The sequence below is a fragment of the Plectropomus leopardus genome, chromosome 15 (genome assembly GCF_026936395.1).
Source record: "Plectropomus leopardus strain MGB_pleo_1.0 chromosome 15, ASM2693639v1, whole genome shotgun sequence".
Taxonomy (NCBI): Eukaryota; Metazoa; Chordata; class Actinopteri; order Perciformes; family Serranidae; genus Plectropomus; species Plectropomus leopardus.
Window position 1 is genome coordinate 20373563 of NC_142190.1, and position 22912 is coordinate 20396474.

A 22912-nucleotide genomic window follows, 5' to 3' on the forward strand; every position below is an offset into this window, starting at 1 on the left:
TTCATTCCTACGAGGATGTTCACCTGGCACGTATGCCAAAAAAAGTTTTCTAGCTTTCGGGTTTACTTTCGCTATACACAGCACACTGACTGTACACAGTAACATTCCTGCTCTACACATAGACTTTACATTGTGATGGTGTCACAGATGGCTATGTGTTTATTATTTCTCATTATACAATTTTTTGATACACTCAAGTAAAAAAATAGAAAATATTTCAAACATGGAATACCAAATCAAAGCAGATATTCAGTATGTTAGGAAAGTCCATTCACACCAATGTGATGAAAGAATAAAGCTCCTGTAAGTTTTCTCTAAATAATGACATCTCTAAATAAGGACTTACTTTCGCAAAATAAAGATTAATTATGACATTTTATCTCTAAATAATAAGACAGCTATCTCAAAATAATGACTTAATAACTCAAAAATAATGAGTTAGTATCTCACAATAATTAGCATCCCAGATTACTTTGTATATTCCAAAATTATGAGAAGCCCTCTTGAAATAATGACTTATAAGGCCAGGCAGCTTTATTTGTCTAAATCAGTTTATACAACAGGGTGATTTGTTGCGCCTTAAAGAGCAATAAAATATACAAAAATAAAAAAAATAGTTAAGTAAAGAGAAAAGATAAAAAGGTAATTACTAAAGGATTTACAACTTTTTAAAAAAAATCACAATTAAAAAAGCAAAATAGCAGACAAGATGTGCAAAGATCAAAAGATTATTTAAAATCAAGACTTAGTCTTGTTTGTCATTATTTTGAAATACTAAATATTTTCAGGTCAGTAATAAGTGTATTTTTTTTTATTTTGGTTGTTTCTTATTATAATGACTTACAGGATCTTTCTTTCATCTCAGTGGTGAAAATGGGCTTCCACAGTATGTTGTCTGTTCACACTGGAAAAAAGTGACAAAAAATAGATGAAACTGAAATAGAATACATAAAAAAGAGATTTTTAGTTGATGTACAGTATTTTGCCTTGTTCTCATACTCGTCAAACATTCAGTGACCCTGCGTTCCCTGTGTGGAAGCATCTGCGTTTCTTATGATTCTTATCTCATTTAGTCAGGATTTCCTTTAATTTGTCACCAGTTTGTACTTTCTTACTTAATGGCAGATTTATGTAGAACAACTCTCATTAAATGCGTCTGTCAGAGTGAAAGTGAGTATCCGTCATAGCTAGTCACTCTAACAAAGTCCAGGCTGAGCACTGAGCTGCTTTAATGAATGTTCAATCACTAAAAGGCAAAATGAACAAGATGCAGCACGCACTCACAGATGCTTTATACTGCCTTCACGTATTCATAGCCTGAAGCCATTTGATCATTTGACAGAAATTTAAATGTGTGGCTGCAACACATTGCTTTAACACCCTCTGCTGGAGAAAAACTGCCACATCCAAATACATCACCTTCAGTCCTGTCCGCATTTATCACAACACTCCGAGCTGTTGATAACATGACCATCTGCTAACTCACAGCAGTCCTGCCGTATCTACCATATATATCCTCGGCTGTCTGGCCTCTGCTGACGCTCTGCCTGAACCTGCGCTGATTTCATGCCAGTGTTGATGCTGTTTTACAGTACATTCCTGAGAGGCCGACATCATCACAGATGAACCATACACGACCAGACAGACATATTCCTCTTTAACGTCCCTCCCTCCCTTCCTTCCTCCCTCTCTCCCATCTCTCCTCCTCTGCCGTCTTCGCTGCTTTTTTTCCTTTGTGACCTTTAAACATAAAGGACTAAGTGCTTTAGCTTATGTGGGAATATGGCTGCTTTCCAGGCACCCTTTGTGTGTGTGTGTGTGTGTGTGTGTGTGTGTGTGTGTGTGTGTGTGTGTGTGTGTGTGTGTGTGTGTGTGTGTGTAGTCTTGTCGAAGAATTATGACTGCTCAATTCATGCCTGTACAGCCTTTACAAACGATGAGCTGTCTCTTCTCTGCCCCCTATAAGTGTGATTTATGTCATCTAGCTATCAAAATGATTTTGACCAAATGGACACGTTTAAATAAACAGCATTTAAGTATAACTTACAAACTTATAAAATAAACTAAACTCTCTCTAGTTCTTCTCTCTGTTGCATCTCAGTCTCTGAAACAATTATCCCAGCTGAGTCCCTCTGACATGTTCAGTCCAGGAACTTCCTGTTGCTGTTCTTAGCTCACATGCCGCTCTGGACGCCTGGGAAATTCAGTGCAGGAAATGATGTCATGCAAGGCACTTCAGGGTCCTTGGGAGACCGTACAAGGCAGACATAACAGTAAGAAAAGGCTGTCAGAAAGTCAAGGTTACTGGCGTTGGATAAAAGGGAGGAAATGAAAGGTAGAGGAAAGAAAGGCACACTCTCTGAGAAAAAAGCTGTGAGGGCATTGGGGTGCTCGTATTATGTAACATAGTTGGCATCCTTGTTATGTAAGGAACTACCTTAACAGCCCCTTTGTCCCACACATGGACGCCCACTTTCACACGCCCACACACCCTCATACACATACCATCTGTCCACCTTCCCTGCTGTTGTTCTGGTGGCTTATAGCCGGTTGCCATATAGTCTCCACAGCAGGATCGCAGTGACATGGAATAGACTGGAGGAAAAGCACGGTAGGCAGCTTGGATTAGCTCTGTCTGACTGTGTGCATTTGTGTGTTTTGTGGCCCTCTGCTAACATATTTGTGTACCAATTAATCTCTTGATTAAATTCTGCACAGACGAACAGCGGTGCTTTGTTCCCCATGCTGACAGAAGCTTTGCCACTTGGCACCTTTGTGCACCAACACAAAGACCCGTTAGCAATTACACATGCACACGGTGATGAGGCTCACTTTTTTGTGTTTTATATATATAGGTATGTAGGGACTATAATGGCTTCCTAACTATTGATTGCTTCTGAGTGCAACACTTGAAAATCCAGCACAATCAAGTTCATTTGATTTCAATTGGATCTGTCAGTATCACTTATTATGCAGAACTGAAGCTGGTATTTTTTTATTGTTTAGGCAGGATGTTGCAGATTTACAGCAGCATTTATTTGCAGTTATTCATCTTGATTGTATTAGTCCTTAAATAAGAAGGCAAACTTTAGTTAAAGGTCATGGAGGAAGTTGGGTGTTTGTCTAAATTTGTTTACTATTTTCAAGATGTGATGCACCACTGAGTATTTATGACAACCAACATTGTACATGGGATTGACTCAAAAGAAACTACTGTGCCAATCAGAAATATGTCAGTCGAGTCGGATTTGGTTGTTCAAAAGAAATATTCGACTTTTTGTACCTTTTTTTCCATGTAGAGTTTGAGAATTTTAACAAAGTCCAGCAAGACATTCAGGGTGACAGCAACACTGATGTAATATAGTAAACAAGCCAAGAAGGCCTTATAGCCAATGTGTGCTAACTATACTAACAACAGGACACCAGATTTCAAACAAAAGCCTGAGACTGTATCATATTAAGTTGCTGTGAGCTTAAAATTCACCACTTATAATTCAGTAGGTGCTGGATATCGGTCCATACCAAATTCCACACCCTTTAGCTCATTGATGGGTTTTTTTTAATGTACAACTATGGAGGTCTGTGGCATTGTTTTTGGTCTTTGTTAAGGATTATTTGACAATAAGAAAACAAGACTCATCCTTCAACATTACCCACTCGTAATGTCTCCCACTTCTCATCTGCATCTCCTTCTCTAAAAGGAGTCGATAATCTTTCATATGTCACATTCAGTAAATAAGCTGCTGGTGTGGTATGTCTTCCTCCCTGTGGTTTTCCCACAGGGTCTGTCCATCTCAGCCCCCCCCCCTCATCCCAGCTGTCTGCCTGTCTCATCCTCTTTGCATTCTCTGACTCACTGGGGGCAACATCTGGACAGTGCTGAATGTCGGCTCTGCTGTGTGTATTGTATGTGTGTGCGCTCTTCCACACATTGTTTTGGTCTGCAGTTTTGTACAGTAAAGCAACAGAGAGGGGCCGAGGTCAGAGTCTCCTTGCCAGCCTGCCAGTAGGTTCTAGCTGACACGTGAAGTTAGCGTCCAGCAGTCGTCAGTCTGTGACCTCGGGGGCTGGCTGATGCAAACACCAGCTGAAATCAGCCATTTCCTAAATGAACGTGATGGAGCATCAGCAGCGCTGGTGATGACAAAGAAGATGTGGAGTTGGTGGCGTCAACCAGCTTCTGGGCGAAGCAGAGAAGAAGAGAGGATGAGGAGGTTTCAGTGAAAGGAGAAAAGGCTGATGGATAGATGATGGAAGCTTTTTTTTGTTTTGTTTTTTGAGAAAAGTCCTGAGGGGATGAGACAAGGTTAAGAAGGTGCAAAAAGAGTACAAAGGGGGAAAAGAAAGGTTTTATCATAAAGACAAAAGAAAAGAAGTGAAGGAAAAATACATTTCTATGAAAAATCTAAAAAGAAATTTACAAGACGGCAAGTGTTTCAAGAGTGAGAGGAAGAACGTATTGTGGTGCAGCACGCGGCAGAGAGAGCTGTAAAAATAGAGAGATATTGTATGTGTGTCCTAACAAAGCAGAAAGTGCAAGAGAGGAGGTTGAGAAGAAAATTAGAGGGAAGAGAAAACCTGCATGGGGCAGGCTGGAAGAGGGAGGCAGAGTTGTAAACACAAGGGTTGGAACGGCGGCGAGGAGGAAAGTACAGAATCGATGCCACTTGATGGAAAGCTGGAGAGCAGGCGAGTGGATGTGCCATGGGATGGAGAGGAAAGTGAGAGAAGGAGAAAGAAATAGAAGCATGTCATCAGCCACACCATGAGGGCTTCAAGTAAGTCTTCAGTTTTCTCACCCTGCAGGCTATCTCTGGTCCTCCGAGTCTTCAGACTATTTTCAGTATTACAAGGAATATTTTTCATGATCTAGCCTTGTGTTGCTTGATATGTGATTTAGAGAGAGAGGAGTTATGCTGAGAATGCTTGGAGAGGGATGTAATTGCTGGATTGCGGTGAAAGGATCATTTCCTCTGACCGTTCTCATCTCTGATGGTGAAGACAGAGGCGTTTTATTGCCCCGCTGAACTTTGTCCCCTGTGTTTCTGTGGTGCCTCTCCTGTTCACTGCCAGCACCTCTGAATCACTGAACAAGACATGTGAGAGTGAATGAGAATGATGCCTGTTTTTTTTTTCTTTTTACACTGGTGCAAGAAACCAAACAGTAGCAATTTTACCGGTACAGCAGTGAAAGGAATGTGGAAAAACTATATAAGCAAGTGCAAAACAAAGTGACACAGTACGATGATGACATGATACTTTCTTATATAGAGAATATAACAAAAAAATGGTTAAAATAATGGTCAATAATTCTAATGATAACATTTTGCAGTTTCAGTTATATTTGGGAAACTGGTTGAATATGGCATGAGTGTGTATCTGTATGATTGGAAGGTCTTGGGTTTTGTTTGACAGTGGGTGGGGGACTCATGAAACCTCCATCAGAAAAGTTTAACCATCAGTTTGTTGCATTCTGGTGACTTTTTTGAGCACAATTTTGTGCATTTTTTGCATCAACTTATGGTGTAAATGTCTTTAATTTTGTCAAAATAACTGTCCTGTGCTATAATGTTTTGGTTGGGGGGACAGTTGTACATGTTCTAAAAACGAATGGCGACGTGTTCCTTACATCCACCTCAGAATCTGCTCCTATGTATGACTATGAGTGTAAACGACAAAAAAAAAAAAAATACTAATAATAATAATAACAGATTGTTTTAAAAGAAGCTGGGTGGTAATAGTGAGGGAGGAATTAAAAGTGTTATGATTATTTTGACATTTTAATGGGGGTTTGGAGTGCCACATTGTAATATTTAAAAACTGTGGAAGTTTGTATTATTTTGAACTTATTTTGTTCGTGATTTGTTACTTATTATTTAATTTGTTTGATCTGGTTTTGAGTTTTTTAGATTAACTCTCCCTCGTTCTCACTCTCTCTCGCACAGTTTTTTTAAATGTATGTGTGTGTCTTTGTGTGTTTGTGTGTATGCAAGGGCGTAGGTTTTGTTTCAACATTGGAGGGACAGATGTGAAATGTTTCCTGCATTCAGTCTTGTTATGCGCCAATTTGTGCATTTTTTGCATCGATTTAAGACATGTCCCCTGCGTTCCCCAACATCTACACATATTTGTGCATATATAGGTGTAAATACATCTCTGTATAAATATATCTTTTTTTTATTGCAGTATTTTTTAACAAAACATTTTAACAAAACTCATGTGATTGCTGGCACCAACATCATTCAGATGTCTTTGTCAGCACAAAGCTTTGCAGAGCAGTTTAATCAGTGTGTGCTCATAAAGAAAACCTACATGAACAGCCCAGAGCTGCCAGTTTAGCAGTGTGAGCAATACATACAGTATGCTGGCGGAAAAAAGCAGTAAAACAAACGCCTGTAAAACGTCTCGTGGTGCTGGCGGCAGCACCTAATGGGGTGTGGTGCCATGTGTAAGGCCTGTTAAATTTACGCATTAACGGCTGAAATCTGACTGCTGGTTTATCTGAGTGGATATCACTGGAAAGTACAGGATGTTATAATGTTAAACTGTGTAAACTGTTTCCTTTGTCCCTCACTGGCTCACTGCCAGATTTTCCAATCTCATCATTCCAGTGAATTCCCAGAGGAAAATTGAATTCTCTGAGATGTTCCTCTGACGTTTGCTAAAAATACTGGAGGAGGGATAACAGACAATGTTCTGCTCTTTATTTCACTCTTTGACTCCTAATTTATCTGATTTTGGTTCAATAATAACGAACTAACTAGTACATCAAGTCAGACATATGAGACATCAGTCCAGTGGAATTCAATATTGTCCTCCACTCAAATGTTGTGACACCATGTGTTTTCAGTAAAAATGCCTCGAAATTAATGTGATAAATGTGTTTATGTGTGCACTCAACCATGCCTCTACCTTTATTTATGCTTTCAGAGATTGAGGCTAAGGAGGCTTGTGATTGGCTCAGAGCAGCGGGATTTCCACAGTATGCCCAGCTCTATGAAGGTAACACACACACACACACACACACACACAAACACACACACACACACACACACACACACAGTAGCATTTACCCAGCTGCCTTTTTTACACAAAGACTTGTCCCTTCAGATCTCTCCTTTTGTTCAATCCTGCTGCTGTTTTTCTCTCTGTATCTTATTTTTTTCCCATCATCTCTGTTTTTCTCTTTTGCTGCCATCCCTCCATCTTTGTATCCTCGTCTTCTGGGCCTCTGCGTTCTATTTCCAGGCTTCAGTTCCTGTCCAGAGGGAGGGGGTCATGGGAAAGGCCTTGTTATCACTGCTGGGACTCTCACAGCTTCTCTTTTTCTCTTCTTTCTTCCACCTTTTTCAAGCCTACATTTTCTCGATGTCTCTTTCGTTCTGTCTGTCTTTCTGTCTTTTCATTAAGTCTTCCTCCTTGCTTACATTTTGCCCTCTTTGCACTTCTCTAGAAAGCCTACAGGCGCTCATTCATGTGATGATCATCGGGTCTCATACAGTAGAGGCACAAACAGGAAGTGGCCCTAGTAATCTAAGAAGTAGCTCTTAAAATCCAGCAGCTTTAGCAACACACACACACACACACACACACACACACACACACACACACACACACACACACACACACACACACACACACACAGACACACACTGCGCTTCTCTGAGAACTGCTGTGAGCTCCAGTAATGTGGGGTTATGAATGCCGGCCTCTGGGACTCTGTGGCTGCTCCCGGGCGCACATGATGCCTGCAGTCTGCCACCACACACAGAGAGAATCACCAAAATAAAAGGCTCGAGTCATTTTGGCATTGTGTGGAATTCAAGATATTTTGGGGGTTTAAAAGTGTGTGTGTCTGTGTGTGCATGCTCTGTAAACTTCATATGCAGATGGCAGGTGTTGTGCCACATTTCACAGACTTCATTAACAGTTAACTGGAAAAGAATTGTGCGGTCTCCTGTCAGTCATTACCCAGGGATGGAATGCAGCAAAGTACTTTTACTAAAGTACTGTACCTAAGTACAAATAAAATTTTAGGTAATTATACTTGAGTATTTTCCTTTCATGCCACCTTACAATTTTACCTCATTACATTTAAGAGGGAAATATTGTACTTTTTTACCTCACTACATTTAACTGTACACTTTATTCACTTACAAACTGTTCATACAAGTGCAGCTGCAAAGATTAGTTGATTAATCAGTCGAATGACACAAATTAATTGCCATCTATTTTGATAAACATTCAAGTTTTTTTTCGATTTAAAAAAATCATTTTGAGGTTTATTGGTCTTGTCTTTCTATTTTGTACATTTTCATGGGGTGTTTTATTTATTTATTTTTTTATAAATTTAAAAGCTTTGGGGATGTTTTTTAATGTGTTTTAATGTTTTTTTAATCAAATCATTTTGAGGCATTCTGGGGGTGTATTTCTTATTTTCTAATAATTTCAAGGTTTTGGTCTGATTTTTTTATATATATATTTTTTTCTGCCTAAGGCACTTTTACTTTTAATACCTAAAGTATATCTTCCTGATTATACTCACTTACTTCTACTGCTACAAGTAGCATTTTAAATGCAGGACTTTTACTTGTAACAGATTATTTTCACCATGTGATGTTAGTACTTTTACTTAAGTAAAGGATCCTATACGAGGATACTTAGTTCACAACTGTCATTAAACAAAACTCGCTTGTTTTCTGTTTCCTCTCCAACTCTCTCTTACAGATTCCCAGTTTCCAATTGACATTTCCTCAGTGAAAAGGGACCACGACTTTTTGGACCGGGATCTGGTGGAGCCTCTATGTCGGTGAGGACACTTATATTCCTTCCCTCGTCTCCTCCCGGTTCTGTACCTGTCCCTGCGGCCTGGTGCTAACCGCTAATCACTAGATGTCTGACCCCGACCCCTAATGAACTCCCCATCCCTGTCTCCCCACTCAGACTCCCCGGTCTTTGATCTGGTAACCTCCCCTCCCCTCTGCCACGCTCTGATCTCCCATTCAAAGAGCAGAGACCCTCAGGGGGCACAAAAGGGGGGCTGAGGATAATGGGGAAGGAGTGAGGGGATGCCAGTTTTTTCTACCAGATGGCTTTGAGTAGCTGTGACTGTGTGTATTTTAAGTCCCTGTGCACACCTCTATGATCTTTTTGCTTCACATCTCCTATTCCTCTCTTCTCATTGAAGTTTTCCCCAGCTTGCACCAGCATATCCCTTCACCATTCACCCCCACCTCTCTTATATCTTAGCATTACTGATATTGTGAGAGACTACGCACTGGACCCCCTGAGAACTGTCTTAGAAGCAGTAAGACACAAGCTCGCTCTTGTCACCCTTTACATTGCTTATACTCTCCAGAATTGTATTAATTTTGGATTATACCATAGATAATAGATTTGACATATTCTGCTCTATGCTTGCATGACCACATGATGTATGAAGCATAGACTTCTAAATCTGTATTTATATATTCAACCAGGGGGAATTGTTTGTACCATCCTACTGCAGAAATACAGGGCGTGGAGGCAACAGCGGCTCCATCTGTGTATTTTTCAACTTTAATGTTTACTTTCAGCCAGAAAGACAGTTGATATGACAGCTTGCTGTTCCCTATTGGTATTTTTCTTTCTGGTTTATATGTAGCAACAAGAAATCCCTTGTGTGCCAGTTTGTTTGAGAGGACAGTGAGAGTAAACAGTGAACAAAAGAGGATTTCTCAGTGTGCTATTAGAGGTTAAAATCTTTCGAATGACAGAGGTCACCAGCCCCAAAAACATGTTTTTAATGATCTCATCTCGAAAGGAACCGACACAGACATCACCCTCCTTACCTGCCACTGTTCACATCCACTGGGATGCAGAAGGAGGATGGGTGCAGACTGCACAGAGACTTTTTGGTGAAGACGTTGCCCCCCAGCCACGCTCCAGATCATAGAAGTGGGAGGGGGCGGGGATACGGACAGATGAAGGGAGGAGGGAGGGAAGTGGAAGGGAGGAGCCGGCTGAGTTTGGAGGGAGATGCGCTTGTGGAGGGTGGGGATCAGTCCCAGAGGAGAGGTGCCAGAGAAGGAGAGGCAGGAGAAAAGGCAGTGTGTGAGAAAGTGACAGAGGGGAGTGTAATGAGAGGGATAGAGTCAGAAGACATCAGAAGGAAAGAGACAGTGAGGGGTGAGAGATAGTGTTACTGTAAAGAGGGAAACAAACACACACAGACAGACAGAGCACATCCAACCATCCGGTCCCAGCACGTTTCACTGACTCTGTGTTTGTGTTGCAGACGTCTAAATACTCTGAACAAGTGTGCCTCCATGAAACTGGATGTCAGCCACCCCAAGAAGAAAGTAAGACATTTTTTTTCTTGACAAAGTCTGTTATTGTTTTGCTGATGCTTTGCCAGCTGTCATGAAGATGTTTCTACAGTATCTTTGTGGAGGATTTTACAGTTTGAGGTTTTTCTTTAATTACTTTTGTTACTACTGTTCACAATTAAAGGGACAATTCACCCCAAAATCAAAAATACATATTTGTCCTCTTAGCTGTAGTGCTGTTCACCAATCTAGATTGTTTTGGTATGAGTTGCAGAGTGTAGGAGTTATTGGCCATAGAGATGTCTACCTGCTCTCTAATATAATGGAACTAGATGACACTTGGGTTGTTCTGCTCTTCAGCGTATTGTGAAGTTAGTACACCATTTGGTAAAAATAAGTAGTTCCTACATGAAGTCAAGGTCTGTGGATTATCTTGAGTAACTGGGTCATGATTTCTGGAGTTTGTGGAGTTTTTGTGGAGTTTTTCACACTTAGTAACTGACACTTAAACAATCTACATTAAGAAATAGCACTATAGGAAAATGTGTAATTTGATTTTGGTGTAAATTACCCCTTTAACTCCATTTGGGCCCTTTGATTGAAGGCTGGTGAGAATTGTGCCCCAAAGTAACTATTTTATGGCTTTGTGTTGCATTTTTTTTACACTGTCTTTTCTTCCTTTATCACTCCATAGAGTGAAGACTCTGATGAAGATGACCCGTTGGCTATCAGTAAGAGGTGGACGTTTGAATGGAGCAGCCGACGCTGGTCTCGCCTGCAGGACTTCCTGTTGGACAGCACCAATGAAAGCAGCCCGACAGGTCAGGGGGAGGGTCTGCTGCACAGCACAGTGAGCAGTGAGAGTGTGCTGACGGACCTGAGCGAGCAGGAGATCACAGAAATCTCCTCACTGCACAGCGAGGACTCCGCCTCTGCCATGCCCGACTCCATATCTATGGCATCTCTCTCTGCGTCCTACCAACCACCCAGAGATCTTCCTCACTACAACTCCCTGCCAATCAAGAGCAGCCGACACGGGCAAGGGGGGCGGAGTAAAGCCAAAGAGTTTTTGCGTCGCATGGAAATAATGCGCACTTGGGGGCCGTCGACGAGACGAAAAAGCTCAAATCGCAGGCCACCGCTGGTCATCAGTGGGCCGGTGTTGCAGGGCGAGGAGCCTCATGCACTGCAGGTGCTCCAGTGTACTCCCATCAGCCAACTAGAACAAAGCTCTCAACACAACCACCAAACTGATGGTAACACTTCCTCTGTCTCCCCTACCAATGACTGTAAAGACCAACCCACGGTGAGCCCAAGCAGCGAGACAGTGGCGCCCAGTGTGAAGGAGCCTGTGAGTACAAAACACCGCACTGCCAGCAAGAGAAGCAGCATGTATCTGGAGGATATGGAGCTGCTTTCTCAAGGTAAGAGGACTGAAGGACAGAGCCAGTTTGGCAGAAACCAGTTTCGCTCATATGAAAACCTACTCATTCACGTCCCCAAAGACCACAAACCAGGCACCTTTCCAAAAGCTTTATCCATAGAGAGCCTGGCACCTTCTCCTGGTGACGGGAACAACGGCCCAAAGACTCAAAGTTCTCCATCCAACAATGGCCTGGGTGAGCCCTGGTCTGGTAAACCTCTGTCCAAGCCCCCCTGTCCTGGGGCTCCACGGGGCAGCAGGGTGAGTGTTTACGACAACGTCCCGGGCTCCCACCTGTATGCCAGCACAGGAGACCTGCTGGACTTGGAGAAAGAGGACAATCTGTTCCCGCACCTAGATGACATCATCCAGCATGTGAGCGGCTTGCAGCAAATAGTGGACCACTGGAGCCGCAGTGTGCTGCCTGAGGGTGAGGCAGGGGAGGAGGAAGGGGAGGGCAGGACCACTCCCAGTGAAGGCGAGAGAGATGGGGTCTCCTTGAACGACACAGATTCGACCGGAACTAGTCGGGAGAGGCGGGACTCTGGAGTTGGGGCCTCGCTGACAAGACCACGGTATGTTATTATTACACAAAGGAAATATGGCCAAAACAGTTTATTTGTTTATTTTATTTGTTTATTTGCACATACACATGTATAGAAAAGACAGAAAAAAGATATTTAAAAAGTTTAAAAACTGGTCAGGAGAGATAAGAAGCCAAAAATGGCTGTCATATTTGATTACAATGTTGAGACTAAGCAGTAATACAAACTTGATAAAAATGTACAAATGACAAAAAAAGTTTGTATTTACAAAGTGAAAAGGATTACAAATTCATCAATGGCATGCTACAAATCTTTTGTAATTAAGAGACCTTTTCAGATGTTTTTGCAAATGACAAAAAAGTAGAGAGAGAGAGAGACTTTATTGTCCACCTAAGTGGAAATGTGTCTTTGGCTTTGCTCAGACACAACAAAGATAAATAAAACACATAAAACAACATCACATTAAAAGCACACAAATGTACAATATACATGATACAATAGTACAAACAGGCAGGTAATAAATTCTATAAATCTAAATAAATGATAATAGATGATGATTGTAGTGATGGAAGTAGGCTGTTCCAAAGAGATGCTCCTCTGTATCTCAATGAATATTGATTAAGGGAAGTCTGACAATACGGAAGATATAAGTCCTTAGAGTGTCTTAATGGAGATGAGTGAACATCTGAGGGACACTTAAACAAACACTTGGCATGAGTTAGATGTACATATTTATTAACAAATACACAAGTCTGGTTTGTAATCACTCTCAAAATGTCTTTTGAATTGAACTATGAGAATAATATTAAATTTACCCATTAATGTTGATTCTTGACTGAATCCCTCTGTGTCTCTCATCCTTTACTGGTATTTTCTCCCTGTCCCAGTCTGCGATGGCCCAGCTTCAGAACCTCTGATCATCTCAACCAGCCAGCGTCTTCACTGCAGATCAGCAGCCAATCAGCGGGCCAGCTCAGCCTGCTGCAGAAGTTCTCTCTGCTCCTCCTCACCGCCATCATGGAGAAATACTCGATGTCTAATAAACATGGCTGGACATGGTGGGTATACACTGTGCCAATTACACATCCATATGTTTCTCTGCTCCTCTTTACGATGTGGCTATTAGCTCATATTTTATGCATTCATTCATAATCCAGGGAATGTGCCAGATGTGATGTCAGGACATTTAGACACTGAAACTTTTTTCAACTTCTGGTCTGGACCTGTGTCACTTTTGCGTCTGCGTATGTGTCTGACAGTTTTTGCAGTGGCCTCTGTTATTATTACTGCTTCCTCTAAATTATCTAGATAACACCTGAAACAGCAGGATCATACAGTATGAGCCAAGACCTTCACACAAACCCTTATTATCTGCTTCATCCACTGTACTGATACAGACTGTTATAATGAGTTTGTACAGGATTAACCCTATAGCCCCATTTATATCATACTTTATACATGTCTTTCTGTGACCTTCATGTCATCCACATTAACAATTCTTCCCTGAAAAATTTGTCATATGCAATCTTGACCTCATTGTATAAAATGACCTATAATGATCTTTAGGATAATCACAGCCTCATAAATTCTTTAAAATCACAAATTAGAAACCTTTGGCATTAAGAGAATGGATGGGTTTTTATGATGGCAGTTTATTTGCAGCATGTAATGTCCCAAGGCATACTGAATATATTATTCCAAGGGGTTTTTTTTTGTATTTTTTGTCTCTCACCTACATTATGTACAAGTAAATTGATAGTCTGCCCTTTCAAGCCTGTTTGGGCATCTGTTGATGCAAGATACTGCATTTATATCTGAATATATAGTATATATTCAGTATATTTTAGCACTATTTAGTGGTGAATATTTTCCAGTGTAATGTTATGATAGTCAAATCAAGAATTGTCTAGTAAAAGTTATTTGAAAATCTTAAGGGGAGTCTAACATTTTTTACAGCTGCAGCCCTGTTAGCAGTACAAGGAGCAAAAATCTCGTGTATCTATGTTAGTTAATGATCACAATAAAAAAAGAAAAAAATCATCTATGTCTAAAGTTACAGTTACGGGGTTCTGCTGCAGGTGTAATTTTGCAAGGATCTGGTTAATACACACATTTTTATCGTATGGTTTTGCTGTCTTATCCAAAAAGTGACAATGCGAGCTGACGATAATGGTCATCAGGAACACAGCACTCAAACTGTGTGACGCAGGATGTAAGGCACAGCCCCTGGGTGAAATACCAAGATTTTAGGGGCTCCCCTTAGATTCTCAGCTGTACACAACAAGCCCACAGTCACCATGACCTGCAAACACAAGCACATCCTTGTGCTGTTAACGATCCCTCCTGTTTATTTTTATGACGCCCGAGAGGGAAATTGTGTTGACCAGCATGTGCATGAAGAGACAGATAATGAAAGCATAGGTCGCTGTTTCTCCCACACACTTCCCTAATTGTTTTCTATCGCTTCCAGGTCTGTGCCCAAGTTTATGAAGCGCATGAAGGTGCCAGACTACAAAGAGAAGAGTGTGTTTGGTGTTCCCCTCATCATCCATGTCCAGCGCTGTGGTTTTCCGCTCCCTCTGTGTTTACAGCAGGCCCTCAGCCACCTCCGAACTCACTGTCTGGACCAGGTTAGACACGAAACAACATTTACAAGAGTCTGTGTGTTTCATCTGACTGTAATCAGCTGGCAAACCAAATGGATATTTTAATAATATATGTTCATTGTTTTCCATGTTTGACTCAAGAAAGTTTTAAGATCATCTAACGTTTTAACTTGATCAAAAAAGAAGTTTAATGTTTAAGTAAATATTTGGGAAAATTGTTCCTAAATTTGAATTATTGATGTAAGATCATGGTTTGTTTTTTTTCGTTTTGGTTGAAAAATTGGTTTTAAATTTTACTTTGAGTGGCATTAAAAGAGTCTTAAAAAGTCTTAAAACTAACTTTCCTCAAGTTGCAGGAACCCTGCTGCATTTATCATCATTTCAGCTATGAGGCAGCTGACAAAAAGCAAATATTTGTTTTCCATCTTCCTCATTTGAGCAATTCTTCTTGCTTTCTGCCTCAGGTGGGATTGTTCCGCAAATCTGGTGTCAAATCTCGTATTCAGGCTCTGAGGCAGCAGTGCGAGCTGTCCCCAGACTACGTGAGCTACGAGGACCAGTCAGCGTACGACGTGGCCGACATGGTCAAACAGTTCTTCAGAGATCTGCCTGAGCCTCTTCTAACAAGCAAGCTGGGGGAAACCTTCCTGCATATTTACCAGTGTAAGTTGCCTCGAGGCTGTGGATGCTGTAACATTTATTCGCAGCTGAAGTCATCTGCCTCAGAGGATCTGACTGTAAATGGTTGTAATTGTGAAGCTGGGACTTTTTCTTTCATCACCAGTCCTTTGTACTTCCTTGTTTCTTCTTTAGATGTCCCAAAGGAGCAGAGGTTACAGGCCGTCAGAGCGGCCATTTTGCTGATGCCGGATGAAAACAGGGAGGTCCTGCAGACTTTGCTCTGCTTCCTGCGTGATGTCACTTCCTTGGTGGAAGAGAACCAGATGACGCCTATGAACCTGGCTGTTTGTCTGGGACCTTCGCTCTTCCACTTAAGCATACTGAAGAACGAAACACTGTCACCAAGGTGAAGATTATATACACAGATGATATGATTTTAGATTCAGTGTAGATTTCATTGAACGCCACGTTATTAATGTTTAACTTCCTCCTCTTTTTCATCCTTTTATTTCATATTTATATATCAGTTATAATGCAAATGATTATTAAAGGGACAATTCACCTTGAAATCAAAAACTTATATATTTTGTCTTACCTGTTGTGTTATTTTATCTGTAGAGATTGTTTTGGTCTGAGTTGCCAAGTTTTTGAGATATTGATCATAGAGTTGTCTACCTTCTCTCAAATATAATTGAACTAGGTGGCACTCGGATTGTGGTGCTCAAATCACCAAAAAAGTACTATTGAAAAACAGCAATGTCTCTTTCCTGAAATCAGGAATCCAGTGTCATCATTATTATCATGATGTGTTATTTGCCACCGTGAAAAAAAATCAAAGTTCTCCGATGTTATTTTAATGTAATGCTTGTTGCTGCACGTCCTGCAGCTTGCATAAAGGCTATATATGTATGTGAACTCCTTATGATAGAAATTCTTTTACCTTCACAAGTTCATTTTTTTGCTCATCTGTGTAAATCCTCATATGCTTTATGTTATGTTTCATTTCTGCTCTTTAAGGTCAATCCAAAAGAAGTACACCACGGGCCGCCCCGATCAGAAAGACCTGAGTGAGAACCTGGCAGCCACCCAGGGCCTGGCACACATGATCACTGAGTGCCAGCGTCTCTTTCAGGTCAGGATTTCTGATTTACAGCAGTATTTGATTGCTTGTATATGATTTATACATGACGGGTTAACTGCTTCTTTTATGACTGTCTTCTTAAAAGCAAAAATGAATTAATGGCCGAAGAAGAAATAATGCATGACCACATCTTAATATGTGGCATTAACAGACAAAAATAACTATGTGAAGGGAAGTGATGTTTCCCCAGCTGAGTTGTTGTTATCCAAGGCCTCAGTATAATCATGTTTAATAAACTTGTTTCTAAAACTATGTATCATCATTACCTTGAGGTTCCCAGTGTTTGCAGAGCACTACTGCTGTCAGTGAAAAACTTGACTTGACAGTGACTTGATAACAGTGCAGTTTTAAATTTAATGTGGTTTTAAAAGCTTTCATTGGAGTAAGACTGGTTGCACCTTATTCACCCACATTCCAAAATATGAAAGTAACCAGTGTTGGAGTATTGTAGGATAATAATATTGTTATGGCAGTGGCCATTTGATATTAAAATCATCTCAGTGCATTTGCTAATGCACCCGTGGCAAATGGACGACCCAGTCAAATTGCACTTATTCTTCATTTATCAAGGTTTTTCCTGAGTAAGACTTGGTAGTATTTAAGGCCTGAGCTGATGTGGTGCGATGTGATGTGACGCATGTTCTCCGGCTTCTCCCTAGATCCCAGAGGAGATGGTGACCCAGTCTCGCAACTCCTACATGGAGGCTGAGCTGATGGTGCCCCCGCTGGACGAGCTTTGTAAGACTCACGAGGAGGAAGTGGATGTGGACGAGGAGGAGGAGGATGAGGAGGGATCCTATCATGCACACATAGAAAGGCTGGTCCAGAATCTGCTGGAGGAGGCCAAAGATAAGAGCAAAGGCTGGGTGTCTCGCTCAACTACTGATCATACAGAACTGGCATTTAAAAAGGTTTGTGGTCACTGAATATCTCCAATATTATGGGATTTTGAAAATGTCTGGAGAATGAAAGAAAAAAAGAAAGAAATGCATACTTTGCATTACACAATCATTTTCAGTTGGCTTCTCCATAGGAAGCACAACTCGAATGGAAACCTGTTGAACTACAGGTTTAGTGAGCAAAAAAAAAAGAAGGAAATTAAGGGAATATTCTGTTTTTTTTATACACATCTCTGTCCATGCACATTCAATGATCTCTTTTTCTCACCATCCCAATAAATCTAATATTCATGATGTGTTTGTGTGTCAGGTGGGAGATGGTAACCCTCTGAGGCGGTGGCGAGTGAGTGTTGAGGTGTCGGCAGCACCCAGCGAGGTGCTGCAGCGGCTCTTGAGAGAGCGCCGTCTGTGGCAGAGTGAACTGCAGCAGGAGAAAGTTCTGGAGACGCTGGACAAACAGACGGACGTGTACCAGTACTCCTGCCACAGCATGGCACCTCAGCCCAGCTGTGACTATGTGGTACTAAGGTCAGGATTAATGAATTTTCAATATGCGCATGCTTTGTGTGATTTGGAGTTTGTTATCTATATGTATTAACAGATATGTAAAAAGAATGGACATCTCACAACATGTATTTTAAGACAATTACTGGTCAAAACAGCCAACTCAAATATCCCCTAAAATATGTTTAGCATAGCTAGAATATCATACTGTATAAAAGTAGAACTACACAATTTGTCCATTGAAGGAAAATGAATTGGCAAATATTACTAAGTCACTTTTTCATTTAAAAAAAACAAAAAAACCTGATGGTTTCATGTTCTCAAATGGATGAGTGTAGGTTTCATCTCAACATTGGGGGTATTCAAATGAAGGGGGGGGGTTTGGGGGTCCTCCACCAGAAAATTTGGAGCATCAAACACAGTGTCCTGCATTCTGGTGAATTTTATGCACCAATTTGTTCCTTTTCTGTATTAATTCATGGTCTAAATGTCTTTAATTTTTCAAAATATAAGTCATCTGCCACTTTAATGTTTTTATTTCAGGGTACAAATGCACACGATCTTAATATAAACATAGAATCTACACCTGTGCTCAAATGTAGGTATTTGCAGCTTGACTTCAGCTTGCATTATGATAAACTAAATATTTTTGTTTGTAAGACAAAACGTTCATGACATGTGATGGTCATTTAAAATTTTTTCCTGATTTTTTTTTTCTTTTCTGGCCAACAATTTGTCAACTCATCAAGAAAATAATCTGCAGATTAGTTAGCAATGAAAATTATTATTATTTGCAGCCCTGATAACAAAAAGTTACCTCAAGTTCCCACATGAAATGCCTGACTAACCTCTCTGCTCTTCTCTTTGTTGACACTTTGCCCCCTCAGATCATGGCGCACAGACCTGTGTAAAGGCTCCTGTGCGCTGGTGTGTGTGTCCGTCGAACATGATGACAGCCCACGCATGGGGGCAGTGAGGGGGGTGGTGCTGGAGTCACAGTACCTCCTCGAGCCCTGTGGGACCGGGAGGACCAGGCTCACACACATCTCCAGAGTGGACCTCAGGTGTGGACCTCAAGCGCTCTGATAGTAAAGGTTTTAATAAACATTGCATTTATTAATGTGTGTTTTTATGCTACTGTCTTCACAGGGGAAGATCTCCAGAATGGTACAACAAAGCATTTGGTCACCTGTGTGTAAGTGAGGCCCAGAGGATCCGCTCTTCTTTTCAGCTGCCAGATCAGACGAGCACTGAGGCCAAGATCTGAACCCCAGAAATCAATCTTTATCTTGGGTCGCACTGTCAGAGCAGCTGAGCCTGAGAACCAGTAATCCAGGAGGGGAGTCATCCAGGCGGTGGACTTTAGTGTCTTTTCACGCTGCTGAGCCACACTGAGCTTTACTGTCCCGAGTGACAGTCATTCCCACAGAAAATGGGTATTTTTGGTCTTTTTATCCAGAGATTCTGCAGAACATCATATCACTACTTATTTATCTCATAAGTTGTGATTTTCTGTCCCATTTTTTGCCCCACGGATCAATGTTGGTTTCCATTTCAAAGTATAAAATAGCGATTTTTTTTCTTTGAATGTTCATTATTGCTTCATATAATTGGCTCATAACCATTTGCATTATGGAGAGAATGTGGTTGATTGCTCTGGATCATTCTTCCAAATCCTCATCTACCAATCCAATATCTTGTAAAAAAAATAATGACCTAATAAAACAGCCAGCACCAGAGGGCGTGATCATTAGATGGTTGCACTCTCTATCAACTTAATCTGATATTACTATAACTGATTTTATAGTATGTAAAAATGCCATGAAGGTTATTCACACTTAAAATAGAATATCCATGTTTGTAATGATTACTTTAAGAAATCTATAATCTTTTTAAAATGTCACATGGGCTGCTAGTGAATATATACAACTAATTTGATTGAAAATGCTCATAACAAGTTGTCTTCACAAATGATTTATTGAACAGACCTGAGAAAGCAGAACACATTCACCCCTGATTTGCTTTTATCACATCTATTAGACAATTAAACATCCAGTGTGTAGGATTAAGGGGGATAAATTGGCAGAAATTGAATATAACAAGTATTTTTTCTTTATTGTATAATCACCTATATGAATTGTCGCATTTTTTTCCCCGTTACTTGAGAATGAGCCATTTATCTCTACATAGGGGGCGGTTCCTCATCCACAAAATCTGCCATGTTTCTACAGTAGCCCAGAACAGACAAACCAAACACTGGCTACAGACGGGGCCATTTCCATTCTCGCTTGGGCCATCTTAGTTAGTGACCCCCCCGGCAACGAGCCAAACAGTGTTGGGAAAACACTGATTTTTAATGTGAAACTGCTTTATACAGTGTTTTCATCGGTTTAAATCACCAGGTCAACTTTTTTTTCTCTGGACAGGAAGAGACCTCTGTGGATAATTTGGCTCTTGGTAAAGTCCTCCTGAACATCTGGATCTCAAGTTATCAAAAAAAAAAAAAAAGATGAGCACACAGTAGCAGTAGCAGCAGCTGGGCAAGTGGCCCATCATCAACAAGCCAAACTGCCTTTGAAAAATGCTGACTTTTAATGTGAAGCTGCGTTATTTAGTGTTTTTACTGCTTTTGATAACCTGGTTTGTATGTTTTGGAGAGGAAGAGACCTCTGTGGATAATTCGGCTCATGGTAAAAACCTGAATAATGAACACTGAAGGAATCCTTATCAGGCACACAGGAGGAGTTTCAGCTGGTTGCAATCAACAATCAGCACCACTAAATCCTACTAAATCCCACACACTGCTCCTTTAAAAGAACAACTCTGATGATATCTGATATTGACATCTTATTACTGTAATAGCCATAATTTTTAATGAACTTTTAATCAACATTTATAAAATGCGTTTACTGTAACCATGATCGAGCCTTCTATGGGAAAAGATGCATAAATCCTATCGCTCTGATAAAAACAATTCCCATCAATATGAATGACCAGGAACAGTACAATATGGAGACATGTCAGCATTACATTGTGAAAGGTACACGAGTTCAGGAAAAAGAAGCACATAAGGGATCAGGATCACACAAAGGGGAAACACCCATCGGGTCCATAAATGTGCTTTTTACATTGTGTTGGATATCACTGTTGATTTAGTTCTGTCACTATTTTCAGTGTTATGTTATCTAAATGTTATTTTAAGGTTATTATTGTCATTTTATCGACATATGTTGTTTCACTTATTTTTTGCTGTCATGTTATACAATGTCTAAGACATGTGACCATTTCACTGCTTCTGGGAAGCATGTTTGAAATTGTGTGTGTGCGTGTGTGTGCATGGATGTGCCCGTGTATCTGCATTTTAGATACAGCCTGTATTATAAATATATATATATGTATATATGTATATATATATATATATATATATATATATATATATATATATATATATATATATATATATATATATATATATATATATGAGACGCTTTCTGTGCCAGCAGATAGAACATCATAGCTTTTCAGGGTCTTCCTATCATATTGATAAGCTGAAATGTGAACTTTACACACACCATCCTACGAAAGCAATAGCAGACTAAAGCTTGCTCTGCCTTGGCTGTGTTTTTTGTGTTTCGGCTGTAGGCGTTGCTATGGTGTTGCTATGATACAGTATCTCTACAATGCCACCACAATCCTGCGTGGATGCTGTGTGCTGGTGTGTGTGTGTTTGTGTAAATATGTGTGTATGAGAGGAAAAAAAGAGTGTGAGTGAGTGAGTGAGTGAGTGACTTTGACGTGAGCCCTTGGCTGTGTGGGGAGAGGCTCCAAACCTAGCTGAGTAGCTGAGACCTGAGTGATTTATGCTTGGTTTATTCAGTGACAGAAAACAGATCCATTGTTTCTAAATGAGAGAATAAAAAAATCTAAGAATTCAACAAAAACATTGTCTTCTGTGGTAATGTTCTCCAGCCTCTGACTAAAACAGTAAATACATATATATCACTCATTGTATTCTCCTTGTTATGTGCTCGTGTCTCCATTGAGTGGTGCTGTTACCCTGCTGAAATCTGAAGGTCATGAATGAATCTGGAAAGTGTGTCATGCAAAATGTTAACTTGAGTGTGTGAAGAGTCATCAGTGGGATCTCTCCATGAAGATTTTCACTGTTTTCCAGCTATGTCCTTTCAACGGATGGATGCAGAAAACTAAACCGCCATAGCTCGGATCAATATTCAATCACATTTTCCTACTTAGCCGTGTTAGATGTGTATCTCTCAGAGGGCAATGAAGGTGTTTCAATACAGATGCTGCTCTCCCTGTAAGCCAGGGTGTCTGCCAGATTTTCTAACAACACAGAGATGAATGAAACACTGCTTTGACTTCTACCTCATTTAACATGTCACTGATTTTATCTAGAAAGTAGGGCACACTGTTACAGACCCTGAATATCAATGATCCCCGCACAGTGGATGTACCACTACTCCATGGTGTCTGACAAATGAGGAACATCATGTTTCAAATGAAAAAAAAAAAAAGATATCTGATGAGGTGAATCAAGCATTGATTTTTACCAAGCTGAACCCACTTTATTTTCTGAGCAAATATCAAAATTGTGAAGACATGCACTGTGCAAAAAAAGGACTATTTTATATGAAGGTGCTGACGGACTAAATGTAGAGGGATTTACAAGATCATCAATGTTTTGTTTTTTTTCCACACGGGGTGACCCTGTAAAAGGTTTTTAAGGGCGACCCCTTCTGGACGAATCAGGAAGTGCATGTCCAGCCCATTTACTTGTAAATCTGTCAACCTGCTAAGGATTTAGTGACAGTTTTCTTTCGACAAAGGGAAATATATTTCGACACA

The 22912-nt window shown here is 40.6% G+C and overlaps 1 protein-coding gene across 4 annotated transcripts in view; it reads left to right on the plus strand.

Annotated features, from left to right (window-relative positions):
• Positions 1–21987, plus strand: part of stard13a (StAR related lipid transfer domain containing 13a) — a 64801-nt gene extending 42814 nt beyond the window's left edge. For all 4 annotated transcript variants that reach the window (XM_088088445.1, XM_042498873.2, XM_042498874.2 and 1 more), the window contains 13 exons: positions 6931–7002; positions 8728–8809; positions 10277–10340; positions 11002–12305; positions 13163–13333; positions 14746–14905; positions 15346–15544; positions 15695–15908; positions 16520–16634; positions 17303–17554; positions 17853–18070; positions 18934–19110; positions 19196–21987. In XM_088088445.1, coding sequence (XP_087944571.1) covers positions 6931–7002; positions 8728–8809; positions 10277–10340; positions 11002–12305; positions 13163–13333; positions 14746–14905; positions 15346–15544; positions 15695–15908; positions 16520–16634; positions 17303–17554; positions 17853–18070; positions 18934–19110; positions 19196–19313 — 3146 coding nt within the window. In that variant the 3' untranslated portion in view covers positions 19314–21987. The remainder of the gene's footprint in view (positions 1–6930; positions 7003–8727; positions 8810–10276; positions 10341–11001; positions 12306–13162; positions 13334–14745; positions 14906–15345; positions 15545–15694; positions 15909–16519; positions 16635–17302; positions 17555–17852; positions 18071–18933; positions 19111–19195) is intronic.
• The last annotated feature ends 925 nt before the right edge of the window (positions 21988–22912 follow it).